The 20,963-nt window shown below is 39.6% G+C and overlaps 1 protein-coding gene across 5 annotated transcripts in view; it reads left to right on the forward strand.

Annotated features, from left to right (window-relative positions):
- Positions 1–20,963, forward strand: part of SPOP (speckle type BTB/POZ protein) — a 76,888-nt gene that overhangs the window by 52,933 nt on the left and 2,992 nt on the right. For all 5 annotated transcript variants that reach the window (XM_072646110.1, XM_072646112.1, XM_072646111.1 and 2 more), the window contains 6 exons: positions 1,668–1,819; positions 1,935–2,062; positions 11,641–11,818; positions 15,227–15,282; positions 16,074–16,196; positions 19,715–19,857. In XM_072646110.1, coding sequence (XP_072502211.1) covers positions 1,668–1,819; positions 1,935–2,062; positions 11,641–11,818; positions 15,227–15,282; positions 16,074–16,196; positions 19,715–19,857 — 780 coding nt within the window. The remainder of the gene's footprint in view (positions 1–1,667; positions 1,820–1,934; positions 2,063–11,640; positions 11,819–15,226; positions 15,283–16,073; positions 16,197–19,714; positions 19,858–20,963) is intronic.

Genomic DNA, 20,963 nt, shown 5'->3' on the forward strand with positions numbered 1-20,963 from the left:
ATACATGATGAAGTGATCTAAAAATGAAATGCTCAGATCTACTAGAGAGAATCAAGGAAGACTTCCTGGAAGAGATAGTATTAAAGATGGGCCCAAAACAGTAAGGGAAAGGATTCTGGGCACAAGAAACTGTCAGGAAAGCATGGTGAAGGTTTGGGGAGATTCATTTTGGCTTGAACATGTAAAAGGCAATAATGAGAGATAAGGCTGAAAAGGGAATATGGAACCAGGTTGTGACCTTGAAGAAGAAAAAGTCACTGAAGAGCTTTCAGGGGAGGATTGACATGACAAATTTCTGCCTAAGAAGAATTGGTTGTAAGAGAAGAGAGGAAAAATTTGAAATAGTTGTGAGGAAGGAGAAGTTTACAGATAAAATAGGAAAATTGCTGCTATAGAAGAAGTATCCAGTAGAAGGAAGAAGGTCTTTATTGTTACAAACTGAGAGAGAGGGCTAAGGATGACTGAAGAAAAGGCCATTGGATTTGGTGATTCAGTCATCACTGATAATCTTATAGCAATTTTTTAGAATGGATGTGGTTAAAAGCCTAATTATAGGGGATTGAGAATAGTAGATATGAAGAAAGTGCAAATATCAGGTGTAGACAACTTTTTTAAAAAGTTTAGCAATGAAGTGAGATTAGAGTGGTCAAGGGAAAGTGGGTTTTTGTTGTTGTTGTTTTTAAAGGTTAAGGAGACCCAACCATGTTTAGACAAATGAGAAGGACTACCTCTGGGAAAAATTGGAGACATATGAGAGAGGAGTTGACTACAGAAGCAAGGTAGAAAGAATTGAAGTTGGGGCACAGGCTTAGAATAGAGTTTAGCCTAGGTGAGAATTTGAGATATCCCATCTATAGCCAAAGGGAAGGAAGAGAAAGTGATGATGCTGACAGTGTTTGAGGAAGAGAGAAAGGCACCTGAGGAAGCCATCAGTCTTCTGAGTGAAAACAGGCTGTCTTCTTCTCAGAGTGTGGTGGTGGTGGTGCTACTGCTTCTGGTGGAATGAAGGCACAATTGGTTGTAACAGAACAGAGGAAAAGTTTGGAATTGTCATTGGGGAAGGAATAGTTCACAGATAGAGAATTTGCAAAATAGAAGAATTGCTGATTTTTCATGAAGAACTTAGGTAAGGAGTGCTTTTGGTTTTGTTTGTTTTTTGGGGAGAGGGTGTTTTATACCTGTGATTTCATTGGTGTAGAAACTCCCTCCATTGACCCTGTCCATTGAGAGGTTAAGTGTTTTGCCTACATGGTCATATGGCTAGTAGATGTTGTCAGAGAGAGAGAGAGAGAGGACCTGAATTTAGGTCTTCATGATTCCAAACCCAGCACTCTTTGCACCAGCTGAGGTTATGTATCAGCAGTTAGCCAGTAGCCTTCCTAAGAACTGAGAACTTGGATAGAAAAAGGTTGACTGGCCTAAAACAATTAGTAGTTAGAAAAAGAGGAGAAACAAGTGATTTGGAGGATTATGAAAAAAAGGAAAATGAAAAATTCAAATACTAAGTGAAAATTAGGTCAATCTAAAATCCCTCAATGTATTTTATTAATAAATGAATAGGTGAGCTAAGGTCCTCAAGAGAATCTTGCACATTACTGCTTGAGACCAGAGCCATGAGAACACAGCCACTTTTATAACTTCATTCCTGTGTTGTTTGTTCTGGGTAGGTGTTTGCGGGTGAATCCAAAAGGGCTAGATGAAGAAAGCAAAGATTACTTGTCACTATACCTGTTATTGGTCAGCTGTCCAAAGAGTGAAGTTAGGGCAAAGTTCAAATTCTCCATCCTGAATGCCAAAGGGGAAGAAACAAAGGCCATGGGTAAGTCTACTCTTCTTGAGTTGTCTGAGTGCTTTGACCCATAGCAACTCCCTCTGCTGTCCAGTTGTGACTTCAGACCATATTTTTGAATCACCTTTTTGATGTCTTTCTGTAGAGAGCCAAAGAGCATATCGGTTTGTACAAGGCAAGGACTGGGGATTCAAGAAGTTCATCCGTAGAGATTTTCTTTTGGATGAGGCCAATGGTCTCCTTCCTGATGATAAGCTCACACTCTTTTGTGAGGTAAGTCCATTGATAACTGCTGTGAGGCTAGCCGTTCATAGAGCTGGCTGGAATGCTGGGGAATCCACTTGTTTTAAACTGGGGAGGAAAGAAGGTTGGGGGGACCCTTAAAGGGCAACGCCATGCACAAGTTAGATGTGGATTGAGAGGGTCTGGATTCAGATTTCAGCTCTGCTATTTACAACCTGTGTGACCTTGGGCAAGTCACTTCACCTCTCTGGGCCTCAGTTTTGCCCATCTTTAAAGTGAGGGACATTGGATTAGATGATCTCTAAATTATACTCTAGCTCTGTGATCTTATGAACCCTGATTTATGGGATCAGCTGAAGGTTGTCTTTCATGATTTTCAAAGCTTCTGAACTGAAATGCCCTTTCTTACAAAGTTTAAATGCAGGAGTTTTCTTGATATTTGTAAGAGCTATATTCTTTGCCTCAGGATCTTGGGACTTTTCCATTGAAGGCCTTTTTAGGTTAGGCATCCTTTTGAAGGGCTGTCACTGACAATAAACACTCTCATTTGCTTCTGTAAGTTTGAGGGCCTTATTTGTGTATGTATATATGTGTACATGTGTATGTATATACATGCATGTATGCATATACATACATGCATACATGGGATCAGTTGCTTGCTCTCTTTTTTGTGCCCTAGGATTCGAGTCAGGATTTGAGTACTTATAGTTTATGTTGTTTAGGAACATCTGTAAGATGGGAAGGTAAGAAACTACTGATAGAAGAGATGTTCCAGGCCGCTGCTTAACCTGTGCTGAGAGATACCAGCTGTCATCCACTAGGAGAGTATTAGGAAGGGGGAGTCCTTAGACTTTATGCTTTGTTTTTCCCCATCCCCTGCTCTGAGAACCACTTTCTGAGCAGTGTCAGGCTGCTGTGACACCTTGATGATGACAGCTTATATGCAGACAGTTTTCCAACTATTAATGAGAGCTATACAGTGCCAAGATCCAGTCTGGTGCTAAAGACAGCTGGCGGCACAGTGGATAGAGAGCTAGCCCTGGAGTCAAGAAGACCTGAGTTCAAATTCAGCCTCAGACACTTACTAGCTGTGTGATCCTGGGCAACCCTGTTTACCTTAGTTTCCTCATCTGTAAAATGGGGATAATAACAACTATCTTGAGATAAGCCTTGTATGAATGTTAATTGTTTATCTGATCAACAGGGAAAGAATCCTTGCCCCTATGTATATATGTGAGCAGCAGAGATCAAAGTGGCAGTACATATTTTGTTTTCCATGTCATAGCTTTTCCTGTGCCTCTGTGGAAAATTTTATGCCCAGTATAAAATTTTGCGGAAAAATGTTTTTAATACAATGCTGCTTACATAAAATGTGGTTTTGTGTGATAGCTACTTCCTCTTCATTTTATTACTGGGGCAAAGATGAGACAGTACAGCAAGAGGGGGTATCTGACTGGAGAATGTGGACATTGCTCTGTGTCTTATGATTTTCGAAATTTGAATTCCTTGTAGGTCCAACTGGTCACAGTTGACATTCAGTTGGCCAGAAGGAAGGAAATGGGGGAACAATCAGGTAGTTTAGTGTGAGGTTAGATGCTATTTTAAAAAACAAAAACCATTCTGAGGCTTTCAATTTGCGTGGTTTACACAATCTAATCCAAAGAAACTACTCTAAGAATAGTCTTTACCTGTCTTGGAGCTTTTTATTTCAAAAGCAACTAGAAAAGCTAGAAAAGCTTAATTCCTACTGGAAATGAAAGCAAGTCACTGAAACCTCTTGTCAACTCCAGTTTTTTTATTGGAGTTTTGTCATTGCCACAGCCTTTATTGCAACATTCCAGAATTTCACAATGAAATAGCAACAATTTCTCTCCTCATCCGTGTAGCCTTAGGTTCAGCCTCTTCCCATTTTTTCCTAAACCCATTCCAGCTGCTTTAGCCCTGCCTTGTGTTGACAGTCTTCATTTGGAAGCCAGTTTGCTTAGGTCCTCACGTGTCTGCCTATTTTTTTTTGCCTTTGAGTCTATGGCTGTTCTCCAATCCTCTTTGCCCTCACTTTTCCATATGAGATTCCCTCAGGAGGAGAAGCCTTGTGGTTAAGTTTAGCTTTGCCTTGCTAACTTGAGAGGGAGGCGAGATTACACTTTGGGAGTTGGAAGATGTTGAGCTGGGAAGCGTCTGCTGGATTCTGCTGACGCCATCAGTTTCTTCCCATCAAACCAGGTGTGCCATATGTTCCTCTCACACTTCTTAGTTGGCCACAGGTGCAGAGCTCTGTTTCTTGCTTTTGGATTTGTGCCCAGTGAGATTTGTTTCCTGTTCCAAAGCTGTCTATGGACTTTTTAACATTCATCATTGCAAGACGGTTGCATAGAGAGTGAGTGTGTATGCGTGCACGAGAGCATGCTTGCGTGTATGTGTGTGTCTATTTAAAAAAATTTGTAGCTTATCTTACCTGCGTAATGAGGAGATGTGGACTAGATGAACTTCAAGGTCCCTTCTAACTGAATCTTTTGACCCAATTTGGAACACTTTTTCATGGTGTGTTCATCCTTGGGTTTAAATTACAACTGCCTGATCATTGCTGTTTCCTCTTTACATGGAATTTTTATTTATGTATATAACTTTTATTCATAATCATATTTAATTTCTATTTGGTAGCCTTTGATGGATGTAATGCTCATACAAATTCACACTGAATACTTAGGGTCCCCTTTCCAGTTTACTGCTTTGTTCCTATCTCTGGTTTACAGACTACTGGTGTAACGCAATTGCATTCATGGTGACTTTGTCACATCTACAATCCAGAGAAATCCCAAGGTGAAAGACTGAGAAAATTGATCACTTTTGTTTGTACATTTTGGGATATTTGTAGGGCGTTATTTTAATGAATGTTTAGATAAATCATAAAATCTTAAGGCATCAGAGCAATCTTTACATGTAAATGTATAGTACAGCATCTACTTTTTGGTTATTAAAGCAAAAATCCATTCCTTCTGTCTGAAGAAATACAGTGACGAAGTATGCCCTCCCGTTATTTAACTTGACCTAGTAGCATTCTAAGGGTCACTCATGATCCATAGAACCTTGAGAGTTCAGTTCCTCTTGTTTTATGGGTGAGAAAACTGGTGCCTGGAGAAGTCAGTTTGCCAAACATTACACCAAAAATCAGTGTAGTGGAGTTGTGATTAGAACTTGTAGCCTCCTAGTTTTTTCACTTGTTAGTCAGCTGAATTTCATTTAAAACAAAGTTTAATTCCATGGAAGGGAATGGGGGTGGTACTGTGTTTGAGACAAAGTTAATGGGTCTGGGAAGATGAGGGAGGGAAATAAGGGCCTTTCATTGATTTTTTTGTTTTGTTTTCATAACATCTACATTTTCCATAATGAAGGCTTAAAAAAAAGAGGAAAAAGGGGAAAAAATGTTGAGCAAAACTAAAAAATATATAACCTTATATATAGTGTTTCAGATTCATAGTTCTATCACTGCTGCAAAGGAGCCATGAATGATGCCTTCTTATAATTTTGTTTGGAAGGAGAGCTTTGTCATAATTTCAGAGCTTTTAATTATTTTGTTGCTTCTGTTTTCTTCCATTTCCATTGTTGCCATGAATGTTGGCTTTCTGGTTGTATTTCATTTTTTATCAGTTCTAGTAGGTTCCTCCCTTCACCCCCTCAAAGCTTCTCTTAATTAATTGTATTCATTGTTTTTTACTAGACAATAATATTATATTCTCATAACTATTCCTCCAGTCAGTTTTCCTTCATTTTGAATCTTAGGAAACAGAGGTAAGAACATGATTTGACTCCTGAGTATTTTTGCTTGTGTTGACCAATGACACTTCTAAAATGAACTTCTTAATTTTCAAAACAAGCAACTATTAGCAATGAAGATACCTATTTTCCACTTACTGGGTTTGTGTCTTTGCAATAGGATGTTTTAGTACTCACTTTGCAGTGTTTGTGATTAAGGTTGAGGTGACCATCATTCTTCTTCCAGGGGCTTTTAAACTCTTTTAAAACATTCCTTCTGGCTTCAAACATAACTTAGCCTTTCCAAGATTATTCTGACCAAGTGGTTTGCCCATTTTTGTTTCTCTAGATTGTATTTAAATACATAGATGTTAAAATTTAACTTTCTTGTTTAACTTTAAGTTCCTATAACTCAAGATAAAGATTTTTTTCAATGTGGCAGACTCTATAGAGCTCTTTAATGAAAACTGATTTTGTTTAGTAAGAGGAATGTATTTTTTAAAAAAGCTCTTGCGGGGCGGAGCCAAGATGGCGGAGTAGAAAGACGCACATACACATAGCTCCGAACCCACAACCCACAGAACGGCTAGAGGGGACCAACTCACGGTGAATTCTGCACCCAGAGGCCACGGAATATTGGAGCGAGGGAGATTTCTGTTCCGGAGAGACCTGCAAACCTCTCGTGGGGGATCCTTCGCGCTGTGCACTGGGTGCCGGGACTGGAAGCTGAGTGCAGCCCTGCAGCGGCCGTGACACTGTGAGGAAAAGATCCGAGCGGGCTACGGAGACAGGATATCCTGCGGCCACACGGGTCCCTCCACCCACAGAGGGACCTGCAAACCTCTCGCAAAAGGTCCGTCGCGCTGCAGACGCGGAGCCCAGCCCAGCCCAGACCTGCTGCGGCCACGGCACCAAGAGAAACAGACCCAAGCAGGCTTCAGGGACGGGATCTCCAGCAGCCGCACAAGCCCCCCCCACCCACAGGTGACGAGGGTCGGTGAGAGAGTCTCTTTGGCGGGTCGAGAGGGGAGTGGGGTGCCCCCATGGCTCGGGCCCCCCCCCCCCCCCCGGGAGATAGAAGCTGAGAGGCAGCTGCAGACAGGGGCTCCCCAAGCGCGCGGGAGCCTGGATCCATTGTGGAAAGTCTGTGCATAAACCCCCTGAGGGAACTGTGCCTGAGAGGCGGCCCTGCCCCGGCCTGACCATCTGAACTTAATTCTCACACTGAATAGCAGCCCTGCCCCCGCCAAAAGCCCTAAGGCTGGAAGCAGCATTTGAATCTCAGTCCCCAAACGCTGGCTGGGAGGATCAGGAGGTGAGGTGGGTATGAGGAGAATATTCAGAGGTCAAGCCACTGGCTGGGGAGAATGCCCAGAAAAGGGAAAAGAAATAAAACTATTGAAGGGTACTTTCTCGGAGAAAAGACACTTCCTCTCTTCCTTTCTGACGAGGAAAAACAATGCTTACCATCAGGCAAAGACACAGAAATCAAGGCTTCTGTGTCCCAGCCCACCCAATGGGCTCAGGCCATGGAAGAGCTCAAAAAGAATTTTGAAAATCAAGTTAGAGAGGTGGAGGAAAAACTAGGAAGAGAAATGAGAGGGATGAAAGAGAAGCATGAAAAGCAGATCAGCTCCCTGCTAAAGGAGAACCAAAAAAATGCTGAAGAAATTAACACCTTGAAAACTAGCCTAACTCAATTGGCAAAAGAGGTTCAAAAGGCCAATGAGGAGAAGAATGCTTTCAAAAGCAGAATTAGCCAAATGGAAAAGGAGATTCAAAAGCTCACTGAAGAAAATAGATCTTTCAAACCTGGAATGGCACAGATGGACGCTAAGGACTTTATGAGAAAGACAGATATCACAGAACATAGCGTGAAGATTCGAAAAATGGAAGATAATGTGAAATATCTTATTGGAAAAACAACTGACCTGGAAAATAGAATCAGGAAAGACAATGTAAAAATTCTGGGACTACCTGAAAACCATGATCAAAAGAAGAGCCTATAGACATCATCTTCCATGAAATTATCAAGGAAAACTGCCCTGAGATTCTAGAACCAGAGGGCAAAATAAATATTCAAGGAATCCGCAGAACACCGCATGAAAGAGATCCAAAAAGAGAAACTCCTAGGAGCATTGTGGCCAAATTCCAGAATTCCCAGGTGAAAGAGAAAATATTGCAAGCAGCTAGAAAGAAACAATTCAAGTATTGTGGAAATACAATCAGGATAACACAAGATCTAGCAGCCTCTACATTAAGGGATCGAAGGGCGTGGAATAGGATATTCCAGAAGTCAAAGGAACTAGGACTAAAACCAAGAATCACCTACCCAGCAAAACTGAGTATAATACTTCAGGAGAAAAAATGGTCTTTCAATGAAATAGAGGATTTTCAAATTTTCTTGATGAAAAGACCAGAGCTGAAAAGAAAATTTGACTTTCTAACACAAGAATGAAGAGAACCATGAAAAGGTGAACAGCAAAGAGAAGTTATAAGGGACTTACTAAAGTTGAACTGTTTACATTCCTACATGGAAAGACAATATTTGTAACTCTTGAAACATTTCAGTATCTGGGTACTGGGTGGGAGTACATACACACACATGCACACACGCACACATACATAGAGACAGAGTGCACAGAGTGAATTGAAGAGGATGAGATCATATCTTAAAAAAAAAAATGAAATCAAGCAGTGAGAGAGAAATATTGGGAGGAGAAAGGGAGAAGTTGAATGGGGCAAATTATCTCTCATAAAAGAGGCAAGCAAAAGACTTATTAGTGGAGGGATAAAGAGGGGAGGCAAGAGAAAAACATGAGGTCTACTCTCATCACATTCCATGAAAGGAAAGAATAAAATGCACACTCATTTTGATAGGAAAACCTATCTCATAATACAGGAGAGTGGGGGACAGGGGCACAAGCAGGGTGGGGGGGAGGATGGAGGGGAGGGCATGGGGAGGAGAATGCAATTCGAGGTCGACACTCATGGGGAGGGAAAGGATCATAAGAGAATAGAAGTAATGGGGTACAGGATAGGATGGAGGGAAATATAGTTAGTCCTATACAACACAACCAGTAGGGAAATCATTTGCAAAACTACACAGATTTGGCCTATATTGAATTGCTTGTCTTCCAAGGGGAAGGGGTGGAGAGGGAGGGAGCTAAAGAAGTTGGAACTCAAAGTGTTAGGATCAAATGTAATGTTCTTACCACTGGGAAATAAGAAATACAGGTTAAGGGGTTAAGAAAGCTATCTGGCCCTACAGGACAAAAGAGAAGACGGAGACAAGGGCAGGGAGGGAGGATAGAGGAGAGAGCAGATTGGTCACAGGGGCAACTAGAATGGTTGGGTTTGGGGGGGGGGGAGGGGATAAAAGGGGAGAAAATTTGTAACCCAAAATTTTGTGAAAATAAATGTTAAAAGTTAAATAAAATAAAAAAAATAGAAAATAAAAAAGCTCTTGCAACTTTAAATTTAAGTTTACACAGCCTGAGTGATATGTTCTCATGCAGCCATTTTAAGAAAGAAATATCACATTTGTGTAAGGTTTACAACTGCAATTCTGAATGAGTCTCTATAGTCAGTTTTGTGGGCATTGGAAAAAATCTTTGCTTTACCCCAAAATTGCCTTTTTAAATATCATTTGTAAGATTAAAAAAATGCTTTTTAAAATTAAAAGTTTGGATGCTGAAGTCTCATTTGTTAAATATCATTTAAAATTTATTTTTACTTAAGTGTATTTAGTAATGATAAAAGATACCAGATTTGAGAGCCCCAGTGGTTGTAGCCTTCTAAATATCTGCAGAACAAATCCAGTCTAGGTAGCAAAACTATGTAGGGTTGTGACTGTGTCTGGTTGTGTGAAATTCAGTGGTGATTTACCCAGTTCATTTCACTCAATCTATTAAATGTTATCAAGTGTTAATGACTGTGAGGTACTCTCAACCTAGTTTAATTTAAGCTGATAATCCAGTGCCAGATCTCTAGTCTCTTTGCCCTCAGTCCCATAAAGCCTCTACCTCTCCTTATATAGAAGTTAGGTTTAATTGATTTTTTCAGTCCATTTCTTGGTGTCATCTGTGCTTTGTTGCTATAACTGGAAACAGACAATGTGTTTGGCGTTTAATGTCAAAGGACAAGTACTGTTGCCATCAGTATGCACAGGTCAAGAGGGAAAGTCTCCATGGGGTAAATTTAACTATGCCCCTGGCTATCAAAATATTGCTATAATCTTTTGTGATTAATGTGCTGCTAAGCACATCCATAATTTATCAGCTTGGCTGCCTCACTGCCCAAGACCATAATGGCTAGTTTAAAACAAATGAATAAATTTCTAGACATGAGAGTAAATATCCCTTTCCTGCACAGAAGAGACTCAGGGTGAATTGGATGAAGCATTAATTTTGCCATCCAGCATTCAGTGGATGACTTAAATCTTGATTTTAAAAAGCAAGTTGGGTATTGGGGTGATCCTGAGCTATCTTTCCCATCCAGCTTTATCAAAAAGAAAAAACATGGGGAATTAGAATTTATACCTCAGATTCTTTTTGATGACTTTTAGCAAATGATTTAATCTTATAGTGTCTATTTTCTCATCTCTTTAAATGTTGATGATTGCACTTATTACCTGATGGTATAAGAGGTAAAGTTGGAGACTGTCAACAAAGAATATAAATGCAAAGCCTTAGTGTGTACAGTCAGTCAGCCAGTTAACTGGCATTTATGTACCATTTATTCTGTACTGGGCACTTTGGCTAAATTCTGGGGAGACACAGAAAGGCCAGAGATAGTCCATGCTCTCAAGGAGCCCTTCAGTCTTTTGGGGGAGACAACATCCAGAGCATTGTGTACACACAAGCCATAGACAAGGATGAAGTAGGAGTATTCAACAGAGCAAAGGCACTCGCATTAAAGAGAAGGAAAAACTTCTTGCAGAGGATGGGACTATAGGTGGACTAACTTGCATTTAAGCAAGCAATGAGGTGGTACTATTTCCTGTTTTTTGTATGCTAAGGGATTTACCAAAATATCTTTGACTCACCTTGGAGAAAATACCCTTGCCTTATTGTCTGTGGCCATTTAGCTTAGTTGTTTAAAGCATGCTGTTAATTACAGAGGCCATGGTCCTGATCTTGATTTTACTGTGAGCTAGTTACTTTCATATTATTCCAGCCAGCCATCTTGCATGGGTGTACTGCTTGGTCCCATGGGATACCAGGCAAGAGAGTGATAATGGCTCCACGTAATACATTACCTTACCTTTAATGGAAAAAACAGCTTCAAAGCACTTGCCCTACAGATTATGAGTGTGTAATGTCAGCTTCATATATGGAAGATGGCACATTTTATTTTCTTTGTTTTATACGCTAAATTAAATAGGATATCTTTGGAGCAATGTGCTTTTAGGTTAAGAAATTAGGCTAAATTCTGACAAGGCATCTGATTCAACCAGTTGTCTTTATAGGAGTTCTTGGTGCCTGACATGTTGCTCAAGGCAAAATATGGTGGGTGCTGGGGTTTTGTTTTTTTTTTCTGTCACATCTGCCTTTTTTCCCCCCTGGGATTCTTTGTAGTACTTAGAAAGCCAATGAGAGAAAGGGTCTTGGTTAAGACTAGCTTTCTGGGCAGTATGAACAATTTAAGAACAGTTAAATTTGTTTTTGAAATTATTTGATTCAAAAAGGTCATGTGGGGCTGATTTTAGAAGAATACAGCTAGTCCATATTATCATCTAATTAAAGTACAGAAACTTGGGGAAGTAATTGGCAAGACCTTCATATTTCCACCTTCTCCAGAAAGAAAACTGTCTGATGGCAAAAGCTTTGATGTACATTTCCTACCTTTCACAGGTGAGTGTGGTGCAGGATTCAGTCAACATTTCTGGCCAGAATACCATGAATATGGTGAAAGTCCCTGAGTGCCGGTTGGCAGATGAGTTGGGAGGACTCTGGGAAAATTCCCGCTTCACAGATTGCTGCTTGTGTGTTGCTGGCCAAGAATTCCAAGCTCACAAAGCTATCTTAGCAGGTTGGTATTGATTCCAGGAGTGAGCTTTAGTTACAAGGTAAGATCTTGAGAGTGGCCAAGTAACCTTCCAACTTTTGGAATTCACTTCAAGAAGCATTTGTTTAATGTCTGCTGTGTGCAGGGAACTATGCTAAGCACCAAGGGTAATATAGAAATGAGGAAGTTATAGGCCCTTCCTTCAAGGACCTTAGTGCTGATAAGGGAGAGGGAGGGAGGGGCTGAGGTGGTAGGGGAGAGAACAAGACAAAGGACAAGCACAGCAGAGTGGGAAAATGGAGGAGATGGTGGAAATACAGTGCTCCAAGAATTCACAGGAAAAGAGGTCTTGTTTTTACTGGTTGGAAGCAAAGAAGGGTGCTCAGAAAAGCCTTGACATGTGATCTGAGCCTTGAAAGGGCAAGTAGGTGGCAGTACAACATTTCAGGCAAAGGAGGACAGCAGACAGTGTGAGGAAAGGCCCAGAGGTAGGGAAGCATGCGGTGACTTGGGAAAGGGCAAGTTGATGAATTTATACCATTTACTTTATGACCTTATACAAGTCCTTGAATATCTGTGAGGGCTTCATTTTTCTCATCTTAATACAACATGGTTGAACTTGGATAGTCGTTAAGGTTTATTCCAGCTCTGATATGCTATGAATCTCTGATCTTTTAAAAGATATATGTACTGTATTCATTTGTGTATGTGTTTTTAGGAACATTTGTCATCTCTTCCACCCCTTGCCATATTGAATAATTTAAAAAAAAACAAAACAAGCCCACGTAGTCCAGCAAAAACAAATTCCCACATTGGTCATGTCTAAAATTCATTCTGAATTTTAAGTTCATCACCTCTCTGGAAGGAGGGTGGGTTGCTTGATTTATTTTTAGTCTTCTGGATTCATTTATGATTATATTAATCAGAGTTATAAAGTTTTTCCAAGTTGTTTTTCTCTGTAATATTGTTGGCATTGTGTGAATTGTTTTCCTAGTTCTGCATACTTCACCCTACATCATATCAGAGAGGTCTTCCCAGTTTCCTCTAAAATTGTCCATTTCATCATTTCTTATGGCACCATAAATTCCCTTAACTTCATATCCTACAGCTTGTTTAACCATTTCCCAATAAATGGACATACACCCCCCTTATTTTCCAATTTGTGGCTACTAGAAAGATTGCTGCTCTAAATATTTTTGTACATATGGTTCCTTTTCCTCTTTCTTTGATCATCTTGGAAAATGGATGAATCTAGTATTAGTAACCTTTTGCCCTAGTTTCAATTTGCTTTCCAGAATGGGTGGACCAGTTTATTAGTTTATTACTGAAGGTTTTTGAGCAAGGCTATGAATTCATCAGATTTGTGAATTGCAAGAATTAATTATGGCCAATGTTTACCAGGTGGATTGGAGCAGGGAGGGAATTGAGTTATTCCTTTTAGGAGTTTGTTGCAGTGATCCAGACAAGAGGTAATAATAAGAACCTACATGAAGACCTTACAGTGGGATTGGGGACAAAGGGGATAATTGGAATGAGATTGAAGGGGTAAACTAGAGTAGGACTAGATTAGATGTGAGGGAGAAGGAGGAATCAAAGATGACTTTAGTTTGAGAAATATATGACCAAATCTATTTTTACACCATGGGTCAACCTCTGCCTTTTAGATTCCTTAACTTCCTTCAAAGATCAACTTAGGTACCACTAGGAGAGGCCTTTCCTGATTCCTCTCATTGTTAGTGTCACTTCCTTATCAAAGTATCTTAAATTTACTTCTCTGTGTAACTGTTGTATTTTTTTCTACTCCGAAATAGAAGTTTTTTGATGGCAGAGACTGTCTTTTGTTTTGTCTTTATATCCTTGGCACTTAGTCCATTCCAGTGCCTCATACACTTAATAAATGCTTATTGAATTCAATCGAATTGTTCCCATGGCTAAGTAGCTCTTTCACTCTGAGGATGACAATAGTTCCTTCTATAGTGCTGACAATGCCAGAAATTCCACTTCTTTATTTCTACCTCTTCCTGAACCAAACTCCTGCTTTCTGAAGTGCAAAGGAAGAAAATGGTGTTTAGGCCTTTCAGAGATTCCAGAAGCACATGGAGTAGGAGCACATTTAAAATATCAAAACATTTTGAAAATTTTTCAGAACTTTAGTGCTTTGCACACAGTAGAATTTAATAAATGTTTGATTTTGAATTTTTTGGAAAAAATATAAAGTAGTATGCTGATACCAGGTTCATTAGTTATTTGAATCTACTATAGTGAGTTCTTAACCTAGTGTCCATGAACTTTTAAACACGTTTTCACATTAGTCATGTTCATAGAAAAATTATAACAAATAGGAGGAAACATGAGAAAGAAAAAAATAAAACAAAAAAGAAAATAAGTCTGCTTCGCTCTGCATTCCAACCCCATAGTTCTTTCTCTGGGTGTGGATGGCATTTTCCATCATGATTCCTCTGGAAATATTTTAGGTCCTTGCATTTCTGAGAAGTCTATCAAAATCAGTCCTTGAACACTGCTGCTGTTTCTGTGAACAATATTCTTCTGATTCTGCTCACTTCACTCAGCATCAATTCATATAAGTCTTTCCAAGATTTTCTTAAATCTGCCTGTTTAACGTATCTTAAAGCACAATAGTATTCCAATACTTACATTCATGTACTACAACTTATTCTGCCATTCCCCAGTTGATGGGCATTCCCTCAATTTCCAGTTCTTGACCACCACAAAAAGAGGTACTATAAATATTTTTGTACACATGAGGTCTTTTCCCATAAATTTTATGATCTCTTTGGGATACAGTCCTAGAAGTGGTATTGCTGGGTTGTCCATGAACTTTTTAAAAAATATTTTCTGGTAACTGCACTTCAGTATAATTAATTGGCTTTCTTTGCAGTCTTATGTATTTTGTGCCTTTAACAGAATTATTTTGAGAAGACATCCATAGCCTGTGAAAAGAGTCTAGGACCCACAAAAAAGTTCTAGACTATTAAGCATCTTGAGTGCAGAGATCTTGTATGTATAAGTTTTATATCTTCCTATGCCCTGTACACAATAGAAACTTAATAAATGTTTTGTTAAGCTTTTAATTTTTGAAGTTACAGTGAGAGAATGTTAACAGAATCATGATAACATTATAGAAGATCATCTACTCCATTCCCATCATTTTATGGCAGAAACAGGTTCAGAAAGATCAAATGAGTTGCCCCAAATCAAAAATTTATTTGAACCCAGGTCTTTTGCCCTACACTATATCTACCACCTTTCCACAAGTAAGCTTTGGTCATGTTGAGAGCTAAGACTGCTGGGAACTGAATCCCCTTTCTTTATCAGTAACACAGGAAACAGATTACATATTCTTCAGTGGATACGACAAAACATCTCAATGGTTATAAGTTAACTCTATGTTTCTATTCTACTTCACCATAGCCCGTTCTCCTGTTTTCAGTGCCATGTTTGAGCATGAGATGGAAGAGAGCAAAAAGGTATGTGCTTGATGAAATGTGAAAGCATTTCTCTAGATAGTTTTATAACTCTCAGGTCACCTGCTGTCAGTTTTCAATTATTCTTGCCAACAGAAGGGAACTGTTGTTGTGTGGATTATATAAAATGATAGCTAATCCAGCGTCTATTAATATTTGATTTAGAAATGCAAGAGGTTTACCTTCCTAATTCTATTTCAGATACCTTAATATAAAAATCCCTCCATCAGAGTTCACCTTGCATGTATCATTATGTTGTGAGGTGACCTACTGTTTTCCAAGACTATGCCACTGTAACACAAGGTCCTGTGAAACTGGGAAGGCTTAGAGTATGCCCAGGAATAGACTCTATCCCTGTCTTCTAAGTATCAGCCAAGCTAACTTCAGAGAGGCTCTTCTTCTGGGAAGTTGGACAGAGCCAAGTTATTTTTGGCCATAGCTACTCAGGAAATTGTGATCAGTCTTGGTGGAGAGAAGGAATTAAATCACAGATTCCGAAAGCAATGAAATATATTAAAATTTTTAAAATATCCATACATAGTAGTTGAGATCTGGCCCTTATTAGAGGTTATCTGGGAACCACTTGACAAATTATTTTGTTATTCATTGTTTTAGAGCATATTAGAGGACACATGTAGGGAAAAAGGGGCATTAGATTCAAATAGGACACAACACATTTTTCCTAACCCATCTACTAAGTATTTTAATATTACAAATCTCCCTTGGGACTTAAAATTAATAGTAAAAGTAGTTGATGAATTGATCTTTTGAAATCTTTCTCTGTTTGGGTGTAGAATCGGGTGGAAATCAATGATGTGGAGCCAGAAGTTTTTAAGGAAATGATGTGCTTCATTTACACTGGCAAGGCCCCCAACCTAGACAAAATGGCTGATGATCTTCTGGCAGCTGCAGACAAGGTAAGGCCAGCATTTTAGAGGCCCATGGTGTGCTCTAATTTCCTGGCAGGCTTCTATTTTGCACTGTCAGAAGAGAAACATGAGTTTGATGACCCCTTTCTTTCCTGCTTTCCCTCCATTCTCAAACTGAGTTGTGTCATTTTTATGTAATGAACCAATCAACTGCTGTGAAATTAACTATCTAGGAAAAACCTCAAAAGAGGGAGAGAGAGATAGAGAACGATCCTTTTTCAGTTTGTTTCTTAGTTGGCATTTAAGGATTTTCTTAAGTGGTCAATTGAAATATTTGCCAGATAATCCAGGGCTTCTGAGCACATCAAGGTGTCCTCCTTGAACTTCTCCCACAATACCACCTAATAGTTCGTGAAAGCAGGATCCAGGAGGAAAGGCTGGTGAGGAAAAAAAGATTGACCCTTTGCTTGTTAGTTGGTGTTTGCCATCTTAACAATCTGCTTATGGAGGAATTTAAGGAAGGTGTGCTGGGAGGATTCATGTAACTGCAGTGTTAGACCTTGTTGGTGGAGAAAGGTGACCTTCTCTTCCTGCTCTGATGCTACAGAACTCATCAGAGAGGAAAGAAGGCTCCAGCCTAAGGGCTCAGAGCCTTCCTAGGGTCTGCTCATCATCATGGTCTCCTTCCATCTCCTTTTGTACCTCCTCAGGATGGAGGAGAGAGCACTCTGTGCCTTCTGTTTACAGGTAGAGATTTTATTTTTCTCAATCAGATGTATTTGTTAACTTAGTTTAATTGAATTGGGGACCTTCCTTATGTGTTTAATTGATTTGGGGGCCTCCTTATGGGGTGGGAACATTGTTTATAAAAGGTAATTTAATGCTGATATCAGAATTGGTTTGACAAGACTTGAAGATATTTTATTTAAAGTCTTTTAGAAAAACACAAGTTATACATAATAGAGATTTGTGTCTTCATGTACCGTCCTCCTTTTCTTTTCTTCCTGTATATCTGAAAATGTTTGATATTTGTCAAGTACAAAGCAAAAGAAAAATTTTAATTTCAATTTAAAAAATCTTTTGAAGGGAATAAGGCTATTTAGGTTCCTCAAATTATTCTTCCTCCTTGAGGAACACCTACCTGCTTTTCAAAGAATCATAGAATCTACAGTGTTTAGAGCTGGAACGGACTTTCCAGGCCGTCTCGTCTACCTCTTTCATGTCACAAATGAAGAAACTGAGGCTCAGGGTGGCAGGATGTGATTAACCCAAGGTTATATGGTGACTTTTGCAGAGCAAAGACTGCAGATCTCCAGATTCCCAATTCATTGCTGCTTCTACTCTACCAAGAGACAATAATGATTAGCAGTCAGTAACCATGTATTAGGATTGGTTGGTTTGAAAATCCTGAAGATATCCAGCAGGCAGAGATGAAAAAGACAGACTGTGCTTAAAATGCCTTTGAGCTTATATCCCCTTTTCATTTTTTCTGCTAGACTTGTCATCTAATGGATATTTGTCCACTAGAAACTAAGACTGTCCTTTTATACCTGGGTACTTGGCAGTCATTGGATAATTTTTCCCCAAATTTCATGAGACAAGTTGACACCAGTCCCACTTTATAGACAAAAATACTGAATTGCAAGACACTCAACTCACTTGTCCAGTAATGTGCAGTATGTCATTGAAAGAGCCAAGATTAGAACTCTGTACCCCTAGGTTTTTCTTTGGTTACTTAGCCAGGGAACCATGTTGCCTTTGACCTATTGCAGCTTCACAGGGGAACAGCTTCTGTAGCTATTCCCAGGCAGGATATTGTCAGCACAACATGTTCACTGGTATTAAAAAAAAAAAAAATCCGTTAAAGTAGTTGAATCCCAGCATCCCCTTCCATTTGTGAAAGAGAAGCTGATAAAGGGTAGAATTTTCAGGTTCTACGCAGAATATCCTAATTGTTGAGATCTTGCCCCAGCATATTACTTTTCAATTTCCTTGTGAACTTAAGGAAAGCAGAAAAAGAAATCCTTCATGGAAGGACCTAAACCATCTATCTAGTGTTTGCCCAAGAGGCTAAACCAGCTTCTTCAGAGCTTTTCCAGTCCCTTGAGAATATGTGTAATTAGACCAAAAACAAAGCACATCACGTCTGCCAGGCCCAGGAGACACAATTTCAATCTCTTGGGTAAGTACTGCTATTAGGCAGGTTTTTCAGAAGCGTAATTAAGGAAAAAAAAAAAATTAGTTTCCCCCCTTCCCCCCGGGACCAAAATGGCTACTTTTGTCTAATTATGCAGTTGGGATCAAAGCTGTTCGTAGTACAGGTCCTTATAATACATGTATGGAGGAAGAATGGGAAGACTATACCAGTTAGGCCATAGCTGTAGAGAGCCAGCCCCCACCTCAAGCTGTCCCAGCTTTGAAATGCAGAAATCTCAACCTACTTTCTTATCTGGTGTCATTCTTCTTTTACTGAAAATGTTTTCCCAGATGCACAAATGGCAGAGACTGAGGGAGCACCAAAACCAATAAACCTTTCTCTCTCCTCTCTCTTTTTGCTCCTGGAGATCAGAGTGCCCAGTAGATTTGCCCTCCTCCAGGATTCATAAAAATACAATTGGCCTCATTTTTATTGCCGGAAGGAATGTTGCCCCTTAGAATTCTGAAACTCCAAAGACAGATCCTGTAAGGAACCTCTGCATGCCCCCATGGCACAACAGCCCACCAGGGAATCCTGTTGAATTACATTTATATTGTACTGGCTTGGTTTCTTCCTCACAAGTCCCAAAATCAAGTCATAGTCTCACATTAGGAACTAAACAACACTGTTGCATCCAGATAAATTGTGTGTTTTGTGCCTAGCCACAACTCAGCTTTCCACATAGAGGAACATTTAAGCCTTTTTACTTAGACAATAGGGAGTTTAGAGATCAGGATTTTGGGGGGAAGGGGAATCTCTTCTGCTTTGTCCATGTACCTTGTGAATCTTAACCCCAACGGGATGGGACTACATTTAACCTTTTCTAGTCAGAAAAAGATCTTGAATAAGATCACTAATAGCAGAGGTTCTGGTAAAAAACCACCATGGGATTCTTTTTCCTGTTTGGAATAATAAGTTTAGGCAAGAAAGTTGTAGAACAAAACCATATTTCATCTCACTGTGGTTCCAAAACAGTATGGAGTAGAAGTTTTAAAGTGAAATTGCTTCTGAACTGTGTAAACAATAACAATACAATATTCTCCTATAGGGGTGGATAAGGACTAGGCTACATTTTGGGGAGAGAGATTTTGATGAATTTCCAAATAACAATCTTTGTATGCCATATGCTTTAAGTCCTCTTGGATGCCCTCATTTAAGACTTAAATAATTGACCCTCAAAATGTGCCAGTCTGGTATAAGTAAATGAACAGTATTATTTATGTTCTGTCAGTGTGTGCAACTTTATCCCTATGTCTAATGGATTCTGAAGTCTGTCTGAAGGAGGGTGTACTGCCAAGAAAAGCAACTTAAGGATCCTTCTGCCCATAGCTATTATTGCCCTGACCATGGTGGTGTTTATATCTCACAGTACGCCCTGGAGCGTTTAAAGGTCATGTGTGAAGATGCGCTGTGCAGTAGCTTGTCCGTGGAGAACGCAGCAGAGATTCTCATCCTGGCTGACCTGCACAGTGCAGATCAGCTGAAAACACAGGCAGTGGATTTCATCAACTAGTGAGTTGGCACCTTCCGGCTCTTTTTTGGGGAATGGGGAGAGGGGGATTAATGAGAGAAAACTCTTTAAATGTGCTGATGACTGACTTCATTAACCCTTTAGGTAACAGTTAGGAACTTTAGGGCATTTCTTTACCTGGCAGTATGGTAAATAGTTTTGCCTTTGTGGGTATGATCTTCCTGGTGAGTTGAAGTTTTTGATTAATTTTAAAAGGGAACTATATTAATTTATTTGTAACTTACTGACTTGAAACTACATTGCACCCTCAGAAAGTAGTTCTTTTGCTTCTTATTTCAGTATTGGGATCCAGTTCAGTAAAAGTTAATTGTGAAGATCTTCTGAGACCAGAAATGTGTATGAGTTAATGAGATTTATCTACCAATGTATTATGAAATGGGGAAAAAGAAGGGTGGGCTAATCAGGGGATTAGGCTCTTCAAAACGGAAACAGTCAATTCTACCAAATCTGTTATCCTAAGTGAAAAAATTATCTGACCATGAAATAATCTCAGTTATCATTGGCCATCAGGTACTTGAATTGTGTCAGGAGCATGTCAGTTTTCTTTGAGCAACAGTATCCCTTCTTGCTCTCGGAGGGGTGTATCTCAGAAGAAAACTCAGGAGACATTTTATCCCAGAGATGGACAGAGATAAGAAGCAGAAGGTATAGAGCTTCAGGACTCTGGAGGATGGCAGACCTGAGACATATTGCTGGAGGAGCTAGTGAAGCCAGGGCATTTCAAGGTCATTTTTTCACTTAGGATAAAAGAACAAATGTCTTTGAGTTTTTTTAATAGCATTTAATATTCTAACAAAAGTGGCTTAGCTACATTAGTAGATAAACTTCATTAACTCATAAAGCATATTTCTGGTCTCAGGATCTTAGCAATTAGCCTTTTCTGGACCAAATATATTGGGGGGGGGGGTTCCTTAAAGTGATCAGTCTCCTAGAGACATAGGTGATCAGCATCTATTACTGGAAATCCTAGAAGAGAGAAATATATTTCTGTGATAATCCATGAGATTTTTTCAAAAGTCACTCTTTGGCAGGAATAGAGGAAGTTGGGATTTTGACTGCCTAGAGGATTGTAAAGAATGTCAACCAG

Source organism: Notamacropus eugenii, chromosome 2 (assembly GCF_028372415.1).
Source record: "Notamacropus eugenii isolate mMacEug1 chromosome 2, mMacEug1.pri_v2, whole genome shotgun sequence".
Classification (NCBI taxonomy): domain Eukaryota; kingdom Metazoa; phylum Chordata; class Mammalia; order Diprotodontia; family Macropodidae; genus Notamacropus; species Notamacropus eugenii.